Raw genomic sequence first — 20,475 nt, forward strand, 5'->3', positions numbered from 1 at the left:
TCATGCGGTATAGGATGGCTACGGTATTATGCCGGAGGAGTGGAGTAGTTAAGATTCATCGGCGGACGCTAAGACTAGAAGGAGACGGAGTATGGTCCCCGCGTGGGGCAGACTTGGGGATTGTGGGGTTGGACTACCTTGTTATCATCTCTTCATGCAGCGTTCACGGGTAAATTGGTTATATTATAGGATAACACGGTGATTGGGAAAGTTGTGATTGCTTTCAAATGTTGGGGGTTTGAGTATTTAACTGTGCCCAGGTGATCGTGGAGGATGAAACAACTGTGCCGTTGAGATAAACGGTACAGTTGTCTTATGCTTCTGCAAGGACTGCAGCCGAGGCGGGGCTTTGACTATGGCATGTTGAATTCGGCTAAAATGGCTATATGATAGGATAATCTGGTGGATCAGCCAGGCCGAACTTTCCCCGGCATATCGGGCGCTGAGCTAAGATAGAAGGAGAGATGATAGCGGAGTTGATCGCACGAATGGCTGACTGTTGGCCAAATTTTTCCACTAATGGGTTGAACCTTTTGATGCGGATGTTCAGTATCACAATCTTATTTGAAGAGGTTGAACATATACGATATTAATCCCCAATTAACTGCAGGCTTACATGCTTACCTTGGAAATATTTGGAATGTGTATTGGTTTCTTCTTAGATCAAGTGTCACTCAAATAGAAATGATGTATGAATTGTACATAAAATGAGATACAGGCCGAGAGAAAGCTCGACATGAAAAAGCCGCCTGCCTGAATCCTGGCATGAAATGTAAATAGGTATAAGAGAATGAACAGAGAATGGTATTAAATGCTTAGAAAAGAAAGTGAAAAGAATATACCCCGCAAAATGCAATGCTTATTACAAACCCAGATATTATGCCATCAAAAGGGAGGAAGCAGGCACTCCCGAGAAGAGAACAATTGAAATAAACAGAAGAAAATGGCGAGGCTGGATGGTCTATATGAAGTTCGAGGGACCCAGCCACTCGGCATGTGAGACATGGGGGAACAGTGTGTGCAAAAGGCCTTACATCTTTTATCACTGCAGCTGCCCGGCACTCGTGCCTTCAGAGTCTGCAGTTTGATCAGGTGCAATTTCAGTATCGCGCGGTGTAACCGTTCCTTGCGTCACGGCACCGCTATCAGCAATTTCGTTGGTAGAAGTCTTCCTTAATGCGCCACCTAACCACGCAAGGCCACCACTCCATGAATCGCTAAAACTGCGAAGACGTTTGGTTTCTCCGTCCGTGTTTCCGGTTGGTGAATGATAAATTTCTGTGGCAAGACCAGGTGTAGAACGACCAGCCTCAGCAGGTGGAACAGCTAAGTCGGTAGCAGACTGAAGTCGGGCAGTAGCAAGCGTGAGGGGGGTATCATTCTCATCTTGATATGGGGCGTCGCCAAAGGCTCCTTCCAATGGTCGTCGGCGTCCTGGTTTTCGCTTGGAGCGTTCCTTGAAAGGGCTGCCCTCGCCGCGTCGAAGTGACTCTGCTACAACGGCACTGAAACCACCAGAAAGTGAAGGGATGAGAGGACCGGGTGAGAATCGATGTGAGAGTGAGTTGCGTAGAACACGTCTCGTAGGTGTTTCAAGGGTTGTATGAGCTCTAGCCCCAAGTGAGGGCGGATCGCCAGCAGCGGGTGTGGACGCCCGTCGGAGATCGATCGTTTTGGCAGTCGGTGAACCTTCGTCTATGCCAGGGGCTGGGGGAAATCGCAGAAGAACGGTTGACTCCTGGCCAGCGGTGTCGTCTTGATTCGGCGGTGTCATCGGACGAAATGGCTCAGGTTCTGATTTAACTGACCGGGTAGTGTCGTCCTGAGACTCTGCCCAAGGATTTGACATACGAGATGGAGGTCGCAATGGTGATGCATGATCAAATGATCGCCCCGAGAGGGCGGATTCGGCTGTTAAAGAGCCGGCCGGGGAGGAGGGCGCTGCAGAAAGAATGCCACGAGGAGTGAGGGAGCTGTCGTCTACGCCATCAATACCACGGCTGAGAAGAGAGCCTGGAGGAGATTCTGCGCCTTGCCCAGCTCCAGATGCCCGTTTCAGTTTGGAGGAACGTTCTGGCCTGGAAGGCGGAGGTAAATCCACATTGTCCTGATATCTTTCACCATCTAACAATCCGATTGCTTCTTCCTCATCCTCTGTGGAGAATGTGGACTCATCATCAGAGTGAACTCTTCCGCTCGTGATGAAGTATACACCAAGGAAGGTCATGAAACAACCTCCCACAAACTTCGCTGCACGTTCAGCTGTCATAGAATTGAAATCTCGATAGAGGACGGCACTTCCTATAATGACAGAGAGCGTAAAGAGAACAAACTGGGTCGGGATCACTTGTGTAGAATCAAAGCGTTGCAGAGCACGGTTGATATAGCGAATCTGCATTACAGCGCTGAAAACGAGGATAAAAACCAGCAGATACGTGATGGGATATGTGATCATACGCCATAGGGTAAATGATAATAAGGAAGAAACACCCTTCGTAGACAAGGCAGTATATCCACCTAGAATGACATGTCAGCTTCCTTTCAACATTAGGTGACTGTTAAGAATCAGAAAATTCCAAAGACCTACCAAACAATGCAACGAGCCCAACATCGATCAAGATTGAGCGTGAGCCGTACTGGTAGCTTCCCCACATGAGGGCAAGTATCAATCCAGTGGTCAATCCGAGATAAAGCTCAAATTCCCAGGTGGTGATCCGAGCCCAAATCTCTTCAGGGCCCAACTTCTCTTCCGATGACTTGGCACTAAGAACAACTACCACTGCACCAGCGATTGAAATCAGGACGCCCCAAACATCCCGACCTCGAAACTTTTCCTTGAGCAAGCACGGCGCAATGATACAGTTTGAGATCAAAGCAACAACTCCAAGCGGAGAAACGATTGATGCCGGCGCGAATCCATAGGCCATAAAGTTACCCGTCTCCCCAAGACACATGAGAATTATTCCAACCCACCAGTAAGGGGAGCGAAGATACGACTTGCGATCGCTTAGATCATCGGAACCGTCAGGGCGAGCGGTACGATCGGACGCAAATGAGTTACGCATGTCATTTCCAGAAAGCCGGCGGCCAGATTGTTCGTTCTCATTATCGCGATACGCCTCGAACCCCCTATCGTTGTTGGACCGGTTCTGTGGCGTCGCTCTACCCCCGGCATGATCTTGATTTCCGTCACCTCCAAGTGTTCCGTAAGGATCGGATGTATGTATCCCATTATTCGTTTGGCCAAATCCCTCTCCTTTATGGAGCTTATCGAGCTCATATTCGCGGTTGATTCGAATATGCGCGTAACGTTGGATATTCAAGGCGAGAGATATCAGAACATTGCCAACCAACGCAGTCACAATACCGATAAGTGAAGACCACTGGTGAATTTCCTCTTCGGTGTGGCCTTTGAAAAATAACAGGAATGGAGCAAAGGGAGAAGACGCGGAGGTAGGATGCGGCGTAGAGGAAGCAAAGGTTGAGGAGCTGAAAGAGGGAGACCCTACCCCCAGAGGTTGTTGTGAGAAGCCCATCTCGATCAGTAGGATCTAATGAATGTGCAGTCGGACCTAGACAACGAATACGCTGGGATCTGATGCTGTCGAACGATAAGCTGAGGATCGGGGTTTCGACCGAAAGTCTGGAGTCCCTTTAAAGTTGTCCGGATGTGTTCCACCACTAGCTGTCGTATTAGAGAAGCTCGGCGGTATCAACAGTACATCTCAAGTCGCCGAGGATTGCATTCTGATATTATATTGGTAATTTGGACAACTGCCAAACTTGACAGTGTCTCAAGTCGCGTAGTGTTGTTGGAAACTTTTTGGATGGATGGCGGCAGCGGGCGGAGAGAGTTAAGTCCCAAGGAGCGGAGAGTTACTTTTGTCAGCGCCCAACGGCTTCCAGGTCTCGTCTGTGCTCCTTGCTCTAGACTAGAGCATATCAAATCTAAGGCTACTTCTACCGAAGTGAAACAAATTCTAGGCAGGTGTTTACGAGTCTATCCGAGGTCCAAGCCCATGCAGTGGCGCCCACGTCATTGGTGGCTCGGACTGTGAGCTGCGATCGAGCGGCTCCCAAGGCCTCGGGGGACGTCATGCATGAAACGAAATGAGGGGAACATTCCTGAGGAGACGCAAGGAATGCCATTATGCAGAGCGTGTTTCATGAATGTCGGTCTATATATTTCATTTGGACGAAGACTAACAGTAGATAGTGCGCGTCGTGACGTTGAATCAATTTTGTGAGCACCTGCACCTAAACTATACAATCATACAAATGATGGATCTCGGGGGTAACGGATCATCGTCGAGGTCTCTTTTTCTCCGGGCCCTTTTCCTCCTCTTCATCACTTATATCGGCGTAAATTGCATTGGGCTGGGTCTCCTTATATGCCCGAGTGAAGATTGGGTCCTTCTCAGCCTTCTCGGCATACTTTAAGAGCGCTTCACGCGGATCTTCGTCACGCATGGAGCTAAGAGGAATATTCTCTCGGATATGTTTCTCATCAGGTGTGGATTTGCCGAAAGGTGTGGCAGCCGGCACATGCGGACGTCGAGGATCGCGAGAGCGACCAGAAGCCGTAAGTCCAACGTTCGGATGGCGAGCAGACCAGGTTGCCGATGTGTATTGAGGTACACCATTAGACCCAACAACGACTGAGTCGCCAGAAAGACCACTGGTGAGATCCGTAGTGAGGGTAGCGTTATCATCTAGATGACGACGCTTGGGTGCCTTGGACATGACCAATGCTGCGCCCTTGGTAGACATCGTGGGGTTGTAGAGGACATGGGTCTCGGCATTAGCAGAACCAGTCAGAATTTGATTGAGCTTCTCATGCCATAAGACTGTGATAAGGGGTGACCCTGGCGTGACGGGGGTGACAAGCTCGGGTTTCAAGGTGGCTGGATTGAGGATATGTAAATGGCCAGTTTCCGAGCCCACAATGATGTTTGCAGAGGGAGAGAACTGAATATTAGATGTTGGGAATCGAGCGGATGTCGAGGGATGAGTGACGGTTGTGACTGGAGTCTTGAACTTCCTAGTATCCCAGAGCTTAATTGTATCATCTCCGCCCCTGCTAACAACGAGCCGGCCATCGGCGCTTATATCCAGTCCGCTGGTCCATGTATCTCGAGTATGAGCATCTCGTACTTCCCCACTTGGGCGTGTAAATGGTCCATTTCCGCTCCACATTGTCAGGCTTCCATCAAGAGCTGCGGTAAGCAGAATGTTGGATCCGCCTTGTTTGGGAGAACCCCAGGCGACAGCAGTCATCTTAGTCCGACCAGCAGACCCAGCAATTCTTGATTTGTGCATGATCACCTCCTTTTGCGATCGTCCCACATTGGCATCCCAGATGCGTACTGTGCTATCCGATCCAGCGGTAGCACAGAGATTGTAGTCGGACGGGCACCAGACTCCACTAGTCGCCTCCGCAATATGACCTTTGGTGTTGTTGAGATCGCGCAAGTACATATCGCCTTTCGCAAACTCAGTAAGTGTTTCCCCATCACGACTGAGGATTCGAGGTTGCGCAGTTGCAGTGACAACTAGGACGTGACTAGGCGACAACGGGTTGAATGCGACGTGGTGGATGGAATGGGTATCCTGCGACGCGGACCCCTTCTTGATCGACGGATCGACTGATTTGAATGCGCGAATCGTGGAGGGGGTCATAGATGCAAAGTCGTGAAGCTTCAAAGTGCAGTCAGTGGAGCCGGTAATCAATCGCGCTCCGGATGGGTCCAGTGTCATGGTAGTCACTGCCCGCTCGTGTGTGCTAAGTACCATTTCATGCGAAACGGGAAACTCATCCTCATCATCAGAATCGTCATCGGAATCATCATCGCTGCTCTTTGGTTCCTGTTGTCTCTTTTCAGACTCCGTCGTAGCAGGCGCAATTAATTCCTGCGCTTCGTCCTTCTCAGCAGGCTTCGGCACTGCAACTTCGGCCCGCTTAGACCGGTTAATTTGGGAGTCCACATCAATAGTCGACTCCTGCCTTCCAAAGCTGGAGGGAAAGAACTTTTTGAACGCTTCCTCGTCAAACCCGTCCATATTGTTCGATGAATGAGGTAATGAACAAACTCCCGCAAGATTAATTTGCGCCGATAAGCGCAAGCTTGTTTGCAATGTTTGCACTGGGGTACCGATCATCTATCACTAATGTAGAAGAGAAGGATAAATGTGGGTGGATATGAGGCTTAGATGTAAATCCTATTTGATAATAAACCACATCATCCGATCATTACTGCTTTACTCAGTAGTGGCTTCATACAAGTGAAGGTTTTACTATGATAAGTGAATAAATGTTCCCAGGTATATGATTGTATGCCATTCCTCCATAAAATCGCATGCGGTCCATTAAAATACACAGATCAATGCTTCAAGAGAATTTCATCGCGCATAATAGCCGATGGAAATCTCTATCAGAGCAAAGACAGCGCTTACAAGTACAATCCTTCCACAGGGCCACCGTCCTGCTTCGTCTTCATGATGCGCTCACGGGCAGCGCGGAAGTCATCCATCTGGACTCTCATACGGCGCTCTCTCAGAGCCATCAAACCAGCCTCGGTGCAAATGGCACGAATATCGGCACCAGACAAATCATCCTTCTGGTTGATGAACTCATCCAGATCCACATCATCACCCAGGGACATTTTAGATGTGTGCAGGGTAAAGATCTTCTTCTTGGTGTTTTCTGTAGAGGAGTTAGAACCATTCTTTTGGTATATGGATTGGAAAAATACTTACGATCAGGGTTCTCGAAGAGAATCTTACGGTCAATACGACCAGGTCGAATCAGGGCAGGATCAAGAGTCTCGATTTTGTTCGTCGCCATGATAACCTTGACATCACCACGGTCATCGAAACCATCCAGTTGGTTAAGCAATTCCAACATGGTACGTTGAATCTCTCGCTCACCACCAGATGTTGATTCGTAACGCTTGGTACCAATGGCATCAATCTCGTCGATGAAGACAATGGATGGGGAGTGCTCGGCGGCGACCTGGAAGATCTGTCGGACCAATCGAGGACCATCACCAAGGTATTTCTGGATCAGTTCACTTCCGACGATACGAAGGAAAGTTGCACTGGTCTGGTTGGCCACAGCCTTGGCCAAAAGGGTCTTTCCGGTACCAGGAGCACCGTAGAGAATCACACCCTTTGGTGGTTTGATACCCATCTCCTCGTATAACTCGGGGTGTAATAATGGCAACTCCACTGATTCGCGCACTTCTTGGATTTGGTTCTCCAAACCTCCAATATCGGCGTATGACTCTGTAGGTGCCTTATCCAACTTCATCACAGACACGAGCGGATCCGATTCTTCAGTCAAGACACCAACAACCGATACTGACTTATGGTGTAAAAGAATGCTAGCACCAGGTTCAAGGAGGTCTTTATCAACGAACGACATAATCGATACGTAGTACTCGGGGCCGGTCGCACTTGAAACGATAGCGTGGTCGTCGTCAATCAACTCCTCCAAGTTGCCTACCCCCATCGGACTGCCTCGCATATCATCGACTCGGCTTCGCTCGTCTGCATTGCGATCCGTCACATCCAAGTCACCTTGGCTAGCCGGGCCTTGGCTCATTTGAGCTTTGGACTTTCGCATTCGTTCCATGTTCTCGACGTATTCCTCTTCTAGTAGCAGGTGGTCGTGCACTCGCTGCATTCGAAGATATCGGAGTTTGCATCTCGAAGTTGGATAAATGTCGGGCAACTTGGCGGCTGTGCTAGGACCAGCGGCCTTGCGCTTCTTCTTTCCAATGCGAGTGGTCGGGGGTGGAGGAGGCTCGTACTTAGGCTTGTCCTTCTACAGAATCGGGCGTCAGGGCCAGTTACCGACGATGCTTATAGCAAGGGAATCATACCTTCTTATCCTTATCATCACGTCCATCGCCACCTGGGCCACCGCCCATGTTCGACTGCTGGTTACCCTGTTTGATGACTGGTCAGTGGATGTGAACTGCTCGCCGGTTACGCAGGGTGACGAACCATGTTTGTAAGCCAGCAAGAAGAAGGCTGTCAAGGGTTTGAGAGAATATCTCTAGATATTATAGTATTCGATGGATGATCAATCTGAGCAAAACAATAGATAGAGAGTCGTAGGTGAAAGAGATGGGATGGGGCTGCTGATGCAGTTGCGTGTTCTAGCTTCGGGGATCCGTGAGAGCTGGAAGCTGTTGCCATAATGCACGTGACATTTATTGCCTTAAGCCTGAGGTACCCTGCGTCATTGATGCCTTGATGCCTTATTAAGCTGCCCGCAGTCTCCGGCGGTAAATGTTCAACATGCGGAAACAAGCAGCTTTGAGTATTAGACCTCGGGCTGGGATCAATAACTTTCATTAGTCCCTGCAGGTTGGGCCTTGCATTACAATCACAAGTGCAATCGGAATATCTCGACTGAAAGTGGACGTTTCGAAGAACTGTGGCTAGAACTGATCGTCCCTCATAGTTCCCCTCCATTGGTAAGGCCGGATTTCCTACCATTTCCAGGTGGTTCGCCTCGGAAACGCATAGACCGTGTTGAAATTTTTGGCCCCGTATTGTTGATTATCGTGAATAATTTATATTAATATTCTCATCTGACTAGATCCTTGAACGTCGAGCCCTAGCTCGTTTTGTCTCTCCCATCGGTTTACCTGTACGTCTCAAATCACCAAAAGACCATGTTGCGCCGAGTCCACGAAGCTCCATACTAAGTCCGATGTTTTGATTTTTATCTAGTGTTTGTAACACCGCATATTCTGCCCCAGAGACCAAGCACGGATCACCATGGCCAGTAATCGAATGCGCCGAATCGGCAAGGAAATGGCCGACATCCATGCCGATATCAAATCCCAGATTACAGCTGTGCCTGTGAATGAACAAGAGGATATCACACATCTCCGCGGCTCTTTCCCGGGGCCCCCGGGAACTCCATATGAGGGTGGCACTTATAACATCGATATCAAGATTCCTACCGATTACCCTTTCAGACCCCCAGTCATGAAATTCGAGACCAAGGTCTGGCATCCCAATGTCAGCAGCCAAACGGTAAATATATCCTCAGTCTCTTTTGTTATACTATAGCCAAACCTGATCATATAAATATAGGGTGCCATTTGTCTTGACACGCTTTCCAGTGCTTGGTCCCCCGTTCTGACCATCAAGTCTGCATTGCTATCATTACAATCTTTACTTAGCACACCAGAGCCGAAGGACCCACAAGATGCCGAAGTGGCCAACATGTTGCTGAGAAAGCCAAAGGAATTCGAGCGTGTTGCTCGACAGTGGGCTGTGATTTATGCAGGTGCCTCCTCGGATGGCTCTGAGAATATTGCCGGTCAAGACGAGACAGGTGGAGCTATGTTTGATAATCTGGCACAGTAAGTCTATCTCCGTCTGGCCCATGGCATTTACTGACTGGAAATATTCAGATACGATGGGTATAACCGTGACTTGGTTGACCGATTTGGCAGCATGGGCTTTGATGTAGTCCGCGTTGTAGAGGCATTCCGAGATATTGGAATTGACCGGAACGGCGGTACAGATTACCAGCTCTCAGAAGGTCAAATGGGCGACGTAACTGGGCGTTTGCTTGGCGAATAGTCAAAAACATTGGAAACATTTGGAAAAGTTTGATGATTACATGACATCATGACGTTCGAAGAGCAGCAGCAGCAGCAGTAGATATGGTTGGAGTTTTTGGCATTCTAGGTGCAACTTGAAATGCATTGTGAAATATCTCCCAACTTCGAGGTCAGGGTCCTTGGGCAAAACATCCAAGGTTCAAGTTGCACTGACACCTGAGGTCGATATATCTATATGTTTAGAGTGTATGGGGGAAATACATACAATTGTTTATTCTTCTTGTTCTTCTTCTATTGTGATCATTATTTTCTTTGTATTGAAGATCATGGCGAAACGAAAAGACGATGGGAAATAATATCAACATTTCTTTCATAATATAGTATCAATAATATCACGATACCAATATAATGCAAATACCAACGAGATTTCCTGAGCATTCAATATACTCGGCCGCCAATTGAACGATTTCAGCGCTGGTATAGTAACATTGCCATCACTATGTATATAGTGATAACCCTCCAAATAGGTACTCTCGTGGCATAGATTCATTCAAACCTGCTGACATCTTGGAACTTTGTATCTGCCAGCAGCTCCACTTAAGCAAGTATAGACGCAAATAGGTATATTGTTGATAGTATGGATAATGTTTTCTAATTTCTAACTAAATCAGCCAATCAATTGTACAATAACTATGGTATTTAATTGAATTTATCTTATATCGGTGAATTAATCGCGTCCAAATCATCAACAGCAAAATCCATGGATGTGTGCTGGTAGGAATCCCTTATCGATAAGCTTCTTTCAACCTCTCCGCCAATCTCCACCAACTCCGCCATGGCTATTCTCACTTTCACGCCTTCACGTATTCTAGACGCATAAATTTCGACCTTGAAGTAGCACTGTGGACGCAACACTTGGTGCCTTCCCGAAAGACAGAACATACACGCTACAATCGGGTACCTAGCCGTGTCCTCGCAACAAAAGCAACAAGCCAGTCACGGCAAGACTCACAGTAACAGGCAGAGGCCTCACGCCAAAATGATTGAGGACGACATCTACCGCACCTCGTCACAGTTTCGAATATGGTCATATACGAAACCAGCATTGGAATCCCTACGCACAAAAACAAACGATATTGCCAGTGAGCGCGTCCGAGCTGCACTGCAGCGAGCTCGTTCAACTCAGCCATCAGCTACGCCCTCAACAGCTGGTACACCACAACCAGGAAGTGACGGGGACACAAAGAAACCAGAGGGCAAACATATAGAATGCCTGACACCAGAGGAGGAGCTAATTCTCGTCCGATACTACTGCGAAAAAACGCTCGAGTTAGGCGAAACATACAAGCCACCACTACCAACAATGGTTCGCGTAAGTTGTACCTTCATGGCTTTGCATCAACCATGACCTAATACTAACCAATCCACTCACTATAGGCGACCGCAATCCAATACCTCCGACGCTTTTATCTCACAAATTCCCCAATGACCTACCACCCCAAGTCAATCATGGCATGCGCGCTCTTCCTCGCAACAAAAACAGACAACTACTACATGTCCCTCCGACAATTCGCAGATGGAATCCCAGGCGAAACATCCCCGGACGACGTAATCTCACCTGAGTTCCTACTCATGCAAGGTCTCCGCTTCACATTCGACGTCCGACACCCCTTCCGCGGTCTAGAAGGCGGCGTAATGGAGCTCCAAGCCATAGCAGACGGACAAGCCCCCCCAACCCCTCACATCCCAAACCAAACAGCACAACAACTTCAACAAAACCTACAATCAATCGCGCCACCACCTGTTCCCTCCTCATCAATCACAGACCGTATCGCCCGCGCCCACGGCACAACCCGCGAGACACTCAAAACCGCCGCCCAAATGACAGATGCTTACTTCCTCTACACACCCTCTCAGATCTGGTTATCTGCTTTTCTTCTCGCTGATAGACCTCTAGCGGAGTTTTACCTTGATTCTAAGCTCGGTGGACCACTCACTGAAACTGTTACCGATGCGATGGACACCGATCTGAAGAACCCGCTTTATGAACTTCGAACTAAGCTTTTTAAGGTTTTGACCGAGTGTTCTGCTCTTTTGGGGGCTTATACGACGCTTTCGTCGGATCCGGATCAGATGAAGGGGTTGAAGCGGATTGCGAAGAAGCTTTATCATTGTCAGAATCCGGAGAAGATTAATTTGAAGAGGGACTCTGGACAGCCTGTTGCTGTGGCGGGGGCTGCGGACTCGGGACAGGTTACTTCTGAAAGCGAGTCGGAAAGATTGGCTAAGAAGCGGAAGTTGGAGCAGGAGCAAAAGGCGCGAAGTAGTGCTTCGGATATGTTTGGTCCGGAACTGGTTACTGAGAGGACTAAACAATGAATGATAGATAGCCTTGACTGATCATGTGTTGTAATGATTCTAATAGATGGTTGTAACGGGATAAGAGGCGTAGGGTATGGAATAAACGCTGTCTATGTGAAGAACGAGACTCCAGCCCATTGGCTCTTACATAACTAGGCAATGATTTAAAAGTTACGAATTAAGATCTTAGCGGTTTACGAACAGCGAAGCTGGTACGAAGCAAGCTTAAATCAGAATATCCGTAGATAGATCGATTCAGAACAGCATAAGAACCAGTGCCACCCGGAATCGCCGTCCAGGTGGAAAGAAACCGGTTACTCTATCGAACAACAATGCAAATAGGCAAACTCGAAGCACGGGCAGACATTCCTCCACCGTATATCGAAAAAGTGAAAGGTGGGGGGAATGAGTTTCATAATAGCAAACATATGAGAAAGACAACCAGTAAAACAAAGAAAAAGAAAGACCGAACGGTCAACCAAACCACCCTTTAATGTCCAATTCTAGTGCAAGAACCGAGGGAGACAGTTACCACCGATCTATGAGAAGAGAACAAAAGGAAAACAAAAAATGAAATCAAGAACCAGCACAACCTGAATATCAAGGATACCATGCGGCGGGAGTTTATACTTTTGAGTCAAGACTCGAGGCTGGTGATCCCCGGGTGGATGGGTTCTGAACTTTTTAAGAGCGCGAAGCATTGTAATTCCTTCGATTCTCGTCTAGCATTTCGTCGTCATCAGATATAGGGTAATGAAAAAAAAGTCAACAAGGATATGAATTCCTTAGACAGCGCCGGCAGACAACATCTTGTCACGCAGGTGCTTCTTGTACAAGCCAATGCTTCCGTCCCAGCGACGGATAGTCTTGTTTTCGCAGACCATAATGTCCTTGGCGATCTTGTCAAGAAGACGGAAATCGTGAGACACGACAACGACACCACCGTGGAAGGCGTTAATAGCATCGGCCAAAGAGTCAATGGTAGGGATATCGAGACCGTTAGTAGGCTCATCCAGCAGAATCATGTTGGGGGATTCAATGGCAAGCAGGGCGAACACGATACGGGACTTCTGTCCCTCGGACAGAGTACCCATGATGGCGGTCTGGGACTCACCACTGAGACCGTACTTGCCCAGCTGCTGACGCCAGTACTGGTAGTCCTGGGACTTCTCGGGGAACTTGTCGCGGACGAACTCCAAGGAGGACTTGGTGAGGTCCAGCTGCTCAGCGGAATGCTGGCTGTACACACCGAGCTTCAAGTGAGTGTGACGGGAGACACGGCCACCAATGGGGCTGAGGGCACCGGTCATAAGCTTGAGCAGAGTAGACTTGCCGACACCGTTGGGGCCGACGAGGGCAGTACGGGAATCCATGTCGACACCGAAGTCGAGGTGCTCGTACAGGGTATCGGACCACTCTCCGGAGTAGGAGAAGCTGACATCGTCGAAGGACAGGACGGGAGGGGGCAGCTTCTCGACATCAGCGAAGCGGAAAGTGAAGACACGGTCGGGAGTGACGGGCTGGATGAAACCATCGGCCTCCATCTTGTCCAGAATCTTCTGACGGGACTTGGCTTGACGAACCAAGTTAGCGTAGGTACCGGCGGAAGCAATGAACTTCTTGATGTGAGTGATTTCTTCTTGTTGCTTGGTGTAGGCCTTCATCTGGTTGGTCTCCTGCTCACTGCGAGTCTTGTGGTAAGAGTCGTAGTTACCACCGTAGTAGAGAAGCTTCTGCATACGCATGTCAAGCATAGTGGTGCAGACACCGTTCAGGAAATCCATGGAGTGGGAAACAAGGACAAGGGTGCGCTCCCACTTCTTCAGGTACTCCTCAAGCCACACACAGGCCTCGAGATCCAAATGGGCAGTGGGGTCATCGAGAAGAAGCAAGGAGGGCTTGACGAAAAGGGCCTTGGCAAGGGCCACACGCATACGCCAACCACCGGACATATCCTTGGTCTTCTTTGAGATGGTGACCTTGTTGAAACCAAGACCAGTCAGAATGAGAGAGGCACGAGTGTGGAAAGTGGAGGGATCCATCTTGTCCATACGCTGCGAGGGTTGTTAGCATTCAATTCAAATTGAAGGTACGTAGGCTTGTTGGGTGTTGATTGATTGTATTCCCATTTATATGAATTTTTTTTTTCGACTGGGAATTTGGCGGGGGTATCACTCACGTCGTACAGATCCTCGAGGATAGGAGACTCAGGGCCGTCGTGCTCCAGAATCTCCTCGGCCTTGCGCTCCATATCGGCAAGCTGGTTCTCAGCCTCACGGACGACCCAGTCAAGGGCACCGAGGTCACTGGGAGGAGCACCCTCGTTCAGAAGGTAGATATCGACGTGCTCGGGGATGGGGTACTCGCGTTGGGCGATGGACTTGAGGATGGTGGACTTTCCACATCCGTTCTCACCCAGGAGACCGTAACGACGACCGAAGTTAAGCTCGAGGGTGGAGTCGGTGACGAGGACCTTGCCGTGGAACACAAGGGAAGCGGAGGTGATCTTAACATCACGAGAAGCTGGCAGAGAGGACAGGACACCAGTAGTGACACGATCGGACAGACCGTGCTTGTCCATCTGAGAGGTGAGCTTCTCAACCTCCTTCATCTTCTCGGTGGTGGTGGCAGGCTGATCGCCCTCATCAGGGGTCTCAGTGCCCTTCTTGGTCTTCTTGTCATCGGCGCGCTTGGCCATACGGGCGGCCTTTGAGGCGGAAACCATTTTGACGATTGTATATGAGGAGGATAAATAAGGTGGGAATCGGTGGTAGAAGGGGAGGAGGGAGGGGTGTAGTTGGGAGGGTAAGAAAAGAGGACCCGTAACAAACGAAGAAATTGAAGGCAGAAGAAATGCAAAAAGACTTAGTGGAGCGTCACTTGGCGGGGCGGAGGGAGAGTACAGTAGAGGGGCGAAATTGGGTGGAGAGTGCCTGAAAGCCCTTATCGATAGAAAACTCTGGGATCTCTAATCCTCGACGTCAGAGTCTCAAGGTGGGATGAAAAAAAAAAAGAGAAAGATTTTAAAAAAAAATTTATTGACTTCTTAAGAGTTTTTATTACCGCCTATGCATAATTGCGCTTACACCCCTTAATTACTCGACACCGATATTTACTCCGACGTGAGAAACCCCAAAAAAATCGAGGGAAAGAAAAAATCTCTACAGTGGGCCACAATGAATACGCTGATTGGGGACTCCGACGTCACCGCACAGAGAAGGTGGTCATCGATGCCTGAGGTGTCAAGGTGTTAACCAGGTGTCAATCAGGTGTCGAGTTTGCCACACTGATAAGAGATGTTGATTGGTATTGGGTTGTTGGTCTGGTCTCTTATCAGGGGAAAACAGTGAAGACTGCGTGGATTTCATTTTCATATTGATGACTATCTTTCTCACATCACATTGAATCTGGATTAACAACATTTTATATACGCTCTTGAATCTTCTCCAGGAATGTGCGCTCATGTGCAGTTAAGTAAACACCAGCAGGAACCAGTATGCCTCCCCGTCCCACCACAAGCTGTCGAGGTTCATCCAAACTGTCTTCCGAATGGCTAGGAAAGTCAGGCCTTTCCTTCTCGCGTTCTTGACCGTACCTCTCGATATCAGCTCGTTGCGACCGTGAAAGCGACCGTGGTGTCCACCAATAAAGAGGATATCGTCGTTGGATATTATTAATGATCAGAGCCGTCGTCTGCATCAAAGTGATCCCCAGAATCATGACGGGGAAAAGGAACCAGCCCAGCCCAACGGTTTGAGAATTTGTGACAGCGAGAAGAGCAGTCGCACCCGCCGGCGGGTGTACAGTATTAGTGAGATACATAATCAAAGTCGTCACTCCACAAGACAAAGCGCCTCCAAGGGAAGTATAATTCTCCGCATTGGGGTTCAAGGCGAAAAGCTTCGAGATCCCGACACCGACCAAACAAGCGATCATCTGACTAAAGAAAGCATTTCGTGGTTGGGAAAGCGGCGAGTCGATGGCTCCGAATTGTAGCACAGATGCTGCGCCCTATTCAAGATATTCATCGTCAGCACGACGATTCTCATCCAGTTATACTTTCCGACAGAAGATATAAACTTACAAAACTGCCAATAATAGCTGGGGCATCACGAGCCTCGAAAGAAGGCACACGCTCAGAAACGGAAGCTACCAGAGCCACACCGCAGAATGCACCCACCATGCCCCAAAAGGCAATGACGATGTTCCCTCGTGGGCTGGGTGCTTTATCTCGATACCCTAGAAAATGCGCGATGGGTCGAGGTACCAAGTGCCATCGGGGAGCCGGAATTATTAGGTTCAAGTATTGATCGATATCAAAATTCCATTCATTAACCCGGGCGAGAACCCCAGGTCGATGTGCCGAAGCAGTCATCAGCGAGACGGAGTTACAAAGGTCTCTCTCGTGCGATTCTCAAAAGTCAAGACCTTTTCCGTCGGTCCGAGGATGCACCAGCGGTCAAGAATATTTAAAAATCCCGGGGTAAATCCCTATTTACAGTGGCAGGTACTGAATATAAAAGAAGACATCCTGGCCGTGGATCCTGCAGACACCGGCTGAGCTGTCTACCGCGTAAGTCTTTGGATATCTCCTCGGAGAAGCTCACTCAGGCACGGAACTCGGCCTGACAGCCTTTGTGATATTCATCAACTGGCTCCATCGTGGTTGAAGGCGTCTACCACTCACGCAATTTGTATTGAGTAACAGAAACCCCGTTTCGGTATTAGTGGCTTGGCAATAGATGATGTCATTTTACAGATCATCTCGGATCTATACAAGAATTGTATGATATGAGAGTAATATGCATCAGAATATGAATGGTGGGGTTGAAATCGATGTACCAGGGAGCTGATGTGGTGATCTCAGTGGTTGGGTTCCACCGCCGATCTACAACTACATATTCAGCAATTCTGCTTGTTAAATCTCAAAAGTGAGGATGAAATAGTGGTATTTACACATGCCAGTATAACCTATAGCAGTTGATGCGTCACTACCTATACACCACCTAGTAACCTGCCCATAATGCCCCGTCTCGCTATCCCTTAGATAGTAGACCAATAGAGTTTACCCTCACACTCCACTGCATCTCTACGCTTCTTTGGCCCCCTCATCAAATGCTGCCTTTTTAAGGAATATCTTGAAATGCTTATAAAAGATCGTTTTATACTTGTCTTTCCACTTATGTTTCCATTTCTTGTTCTACAGTTGATCTATTAAGAGTCTACAGTACAGATAGCAGAGTATTTGGAACTATCCTTGGAAGTATGTTGTCTCGCCGCGCGCTACTATAGTCCCAGTACATCATACAGGATATAAATTATGTACTATATGTTTGAAGCAGCGGGGAAAACCTTGGGAGGGATAATGATTACTGCTAGTACATCATATCAAATTCAAACAAATCGTAAATGATTGAAATCATTAATTCATGACATGTGAATGGCGGATAATAAAATATCAGAAAGGCAGGGATACCCTTGCAATACTTGAATCAAGAGGTTTGATATGACTTGAAGTCGTTTAGTCTATGAGAAAGAAATTGCACAGCTCGCTAAGATCTTCAGGGACGATCTTCAGGGACTGTTTTGAGACCTTCTATCCACATTACAGATGGAGATTGTGAAGGGTGCCTTTCAGACGACCCCCGCAGCTGCTTGCGCGAGCTACATACGCCGAGCACGCCATAGTCGCGGAGGCCGAGGGGTATACCAAATGTTTCAATTATTAATGAAGCTTATAAATACATGTAAGATGATTCAAATAATTCGATAAAGACGATCGCATATTAAATGCCAGCAATTTCCACTTCTGAAAAGCTTTAGAAAGAAATTACATCTATCATATACCAACGAACAAGATGACAGACTCAAAGCCTCAATTACACCTCACAGCCTTTATGCGCCCTGTGTCTCTCCACACAGGTGCCTGGCGGTATCCAGGATCTTATCCAGATGCGAATTTCAATTTCAAGCATTTGACCTATTTTATCCAGAAACTAGAGGCCGCTAAATTTGACGCCTTCTTCATGGCCGATCATCTCGCAGTGCTAAACATGCCCGTTGAAGCGCTTAAGCGCAGCCATACTGTCACCTCATTTGAACCATTTACTCTTCTTTCGGCTTTGTCATCGGTCACCGAGAAAATAGGTCTTGCCGCCACTGCGAGCACTACATATGATCTACCATACCATGTTGCACGACGCTTCGCTAGCCTCGATCATCTGAGCAACGGGCGCGCAGCATGGAATATTGTAACCACCGGAAACCCGGAATCGAGTCATAATTTCGGGTTTGATGAGCATATGGCTCATGGTGATCGATACAAGCGTGCACGCGAGTTTTACGACGTCGTCACTGGACTATGGGATAGTTTTGCCGACGATGCCTTTTCACGAAATGTTGAAACAGGTGAATTTTTCGATCCAGCAAAGTTGCATGTTTTGAACCACTCCGGGGATGAATTGAAAGTGCGCGGGCCTCTGAATATTGCAAGACCACCACAGGGTTGGCCGGTGATTGTACAGGCCGGACAGAGTGAGCCTGGAAAACAATTAGCTGCGGAGACAGCCGAGGTTGTTTTCTGTAGCCCGAAAGATATCGAAGGGGCAAAGGCACTTTACGCCGATATTAAGGGTCGAGTAGAGAGGGCAGGGCGCAAGAGAGAGCAGCTGAAGATATTACCTGCTGCGATGATTATTGTTGGGGACAGCAAGGAAGATGCACAGGAGAAGAGACTTCGATTGGACAGTCTTGTGCACTATGATAGTGCGATTGCATCTTTGTCGATTGCTCTAGGAACCGATGCTAGTGTTTTCGATGCGGACAGTCCGCTTCCTACCGAATTGCCTGAGACTAATGCGAGCAAGACGGCTCGAGAGGGCGTTGAACGGTTGGCGAGGCGTGAAGGGTTGACTGTTCGTCAAATTGCACAACGGTATGGTGGATACTCTGGTTTAGCATTCCTTGGGTCACCGAGTGATATTGCAAGCGAGATGGAGACTTGGTTGAAAGAAGAAGCCTCGGACGGGTTCACGTGCGTGTTTCCTTTTTTGCCCCAAGGGCTGGAGGAGGTAACGGACAGATTGATTCCGGAGCTTCAACGTAAAGGCTTGTTTCGGCAAGATTATGAGGGCTCAACTTTGCGTGAGCATTTTGGCTTGGAAAGACCAGAAAACCAATTTTTCAACAAGCCGAATTGAATACTGATAGCCTGAGATACTACTATATATTAGAGCAGAGTAAACTGGATACTAGCCGTGCCTTACCCTACGGTCTGGACACCAAACACGACTAGCCGCATTTGGTGTCCCGCAGCGCAATGTAATTCTCACCGGAATGTAATTTTTTCGCCTTTATATACAATTTTTTTTAGCAATTTAGAATTTATCATAAAAACCAATAACCTCTCCCGACTCGCTGTATAACGGTTCTGCCTCTGCCTCTCTTTGAGCCTCCGTAATACGTGGTGTGGTAGGAACACCGTACTTTTTCTCCAATTCTTTTACCGCCCGTCTCTCATCTTTTTTGTCTTCCTTTGCCTTCCTCTCAGCTATACTACGTTTAGCATCTTTAACACGTATAACACTATCATCACTAAGGCCCATAACACGCCGTCTAGTAGTTTTTTTCTCCCGCGGGGCTCGGATAGCGGCTATTTCCCGTATAGTAGCCGTAGTATTGGCTAAGGCGTTAAAATAGAACTCTTGCTTATCTAAGACCTGTGCGAGTGTTTTTTTTTCTTTGGGCGTTAAATCAGGCCGGCAGAGAAGAGGAGAGAGATGTTTTTGCCTTTTTTCCACATCTTTAAAGGTTTTTGAAGGTGTGTTTTCAAGACTTGACGACAAAAGATCTGGTTCCGGAGAGGGTGTTTTCTCTCCCGATAGATCAATTTCAATATCTGGGATAGGAGGAAGAGCATTTTCGAGGCTCTCACAGACTTTTTTTGCGTCAACTGGATAAATTCCTCGCTCTGAAAAGGCATTTCGACACATTCGGGGTGTAAGGGCTTTGTCTCGGAATTGGTAAAGGTCGTTTAGGAAGGATGATTTTGATGCGAGAAGACCTCCACCCCATTGAGAAATAAGGTTATTTTGTGTCTTAAAATAAGCCTTATAAGCTTGGAAAGGCTTACCATCCAAAGGTTGAAGATAATTTGTTCGATTCGGCGGAAATCCAAATATCTTAATACCTGCTTTGGTCGCAGTATCAAGAAATTCAAATGTTAGATGTGAGCCACAGCCGTCGACCAAGAGAATACGCTGCTCTCCGTTTTTAAGACGAGTGCGTGTTTCACGGTCAAATTCTTCCATCCAACGCACAGCAAGCTTATCAATAATATAGCCTTTTTCTGCGGTTGCAGTTATCCATTCATCAGGTATTGGATGGTTATACCACGACTCCATATGATGCTGTCCTTTGAAGATGACCAAGGGCTGCATTCGCCAACCATCGGCAGCAATACATTCTGCGACCGTTACCCTTTCACCATGTTCTGTGCCCGGGAGGTCTGAAGCTTTGCCAGATTGGC

General features: G+C 48.0%; 8 protein-coding genes across 8 annotated transcripts; 3 read left to right on the top strand and 5 right to left on the bottom strand.

Moving 5' to 3' along the window:
- Positions 1 to 1,042: 1,042 nt before the first annotated feature.
- Positions 1,043 to 3,536, bottom strand: N7478_002951 (DUF803 domain membrane protein; the record flags this gene model as incomplete). The annotated part of the gene is made up of 2 exons (XM_056919165.1): positions 1,043 to 2,517; positions 2,588 to 3,536. 2 exons carry the CDS (start codon positions 3,534 to 3,536, stop codon positions 1,043 to 1,045), a joined length of 2,424 nt encoding a protein of 807 aa, XP_056782323.1.
- A 766-nt stretch (positions 3,537 to 4,302) lies between these two features.
- Positions 4,303 to 6,060, bottom strand: N7478_002952 (WD40 repeat domain-containing protein; the record flags this gene model as incomplete). Its single annotated transcript, XM_056919166.1, has 1 exon — positions 4,303 to 6,060. The coding sequence occupies one exon, from the start codon at positions 6,058 to 6,060 to the stop codon at positions 4,303 to 4,305; it is 1,758 nt and encodes a 585-aa protein (XP_056782324.1).
- A 389-nt stretch (positions 6,061 to 6,449) lies between these two features.
- On the bottom strand, positions 6,450 to 8,010 carry N7478_002953 (proteasome regulatory particle base subunit RPT2; the record flags this gene model as incomplete). Its single annotated transcript, XM_056919167.1, has 4 exons — positions 6,450 to 6,703; positions 6,757 to 7,825; positions 7,884 to 7,949; positions 8,008 to 8,010. The coding sequence occupies 4 exons, from the start codon at positions 8,008 to 8,010 to the stop codon at positions 6,450 to 6,452; spliced, it is 1,392 nt and encodes a 463-aa protein (XP_056782325.1).
- A 780-nt stretch (positions 8,011 to 8,790) lies between these two features.
- Positions 8,791 to 9,606, top strand: N7478_002954 (E2 ubiquitin-conjugating protein UBC1; the record flags this gene model as incomplete). Its single annotated transcript, XM_056919168.1, has 3 exons — positions 8,791 to 9,051; positions 9,112 to 9,383; positions 9,435 to 9,606. The coding sequence occupies 3 exons, from the start codon at positions 8,791 to 8,793 to the stop codon at positions 9,604 to 9,606; spliced, it is 705 nt and encodes a 234-aa protein (XP_056782326.1).
- A 1,020-nt stretch (positions 9,607 to 10,626) lies between these two features.
- Positions 10,627 to 11,966, top strand: N7478_002955 (TFIIH complex kinase subunit CCL1; the record flags this gene model as incomplete). The annotated part of the gene is made up of 2 exons (XM_056919169.1): positions 10,627 to 10,959; positions 11,025 to 11,966. 2 exons carry the CDS (start codon positions 10,627 to 10,629, stop codon positions 11,964 to 11,966), a joined length of 1,275 nt encoding a protein of 424 aa, XP_056782327.1.
- Positions 11,967 to 12,733: 767 nt separating this feature from the next.
- On the bottom strand, positions 12,734 to 14,673 carry N7478_002956 (ATP-binding cassette family ATPase ARB1; the record flags this gene model as incomplete). Its single annotated transcript, XM_056919170.1, has 2 exons — positions 12,734 to 14,002; positions 14,128 to 14,673. The coding sequence occupies 2 exons, from the start codon at positions 14,671 to 14,673 to the stop codon at positions 12,734 to 12,736; spliced, it is 1,815 nt and encodes a 604-aa protein (XP_056782328.1).
- A 698-nt stretch (positions 14,674 to 15,371) lies between these two features.
- On the bottom strand, positions 15,372 to 16,323 carry N7478_002957 (HPP family protein; the record flags this gene model as incomplete). Its single annotated transcript, XM_056919171.1, has 2 exons — positions 15,372 to 15,959; positions 16,033 to 16,323. The coding sequence occupies 2 exons, from the start codon at positions 16,321 to 16,323 to the stop codon at positions 15,372 to 15,374; spliced, it is 879 nt and encodes a 292-aa protein (XP_056782329.1).
- Positions 16,324 to 17,806: 1,483 nt separating this feature from the next.
- N7478_002958 (LLM class flavin-dependent oxidoreductase) lies at positions 17,807 to 19,147 on the top strand (the record flags this gene model as incomplete). Its single annotated transcript, XM_056919172.1, has 1 exon — positions 17,807 to 19,147. The coding sequence occupies one exon, from the start codon at positions 17,807 to 17,809 to the stop codon at positions 19,145 to 19,147; it is 1,341 nt and encodes a 446-aa protein (XP_056782330.1).
- Positions 19,148 to 20,475: the final 1,328 nt, after the last annotated feature.

Source organism: Penicillium angulare (assembly GCF_028827245.1).
Source record: "Penicillium angulare strain IBT 27051 chromosome Unknown utg000003l_segment0_segment0, whole genome shotgun sequence".
NCBI classification, from domain to species: Eukaryota; Fungi; Ascomycota; class Eurotiomycetes; order Eurotiales; family Aspergillaceae; genus Penicillium; species Penicillium angulare.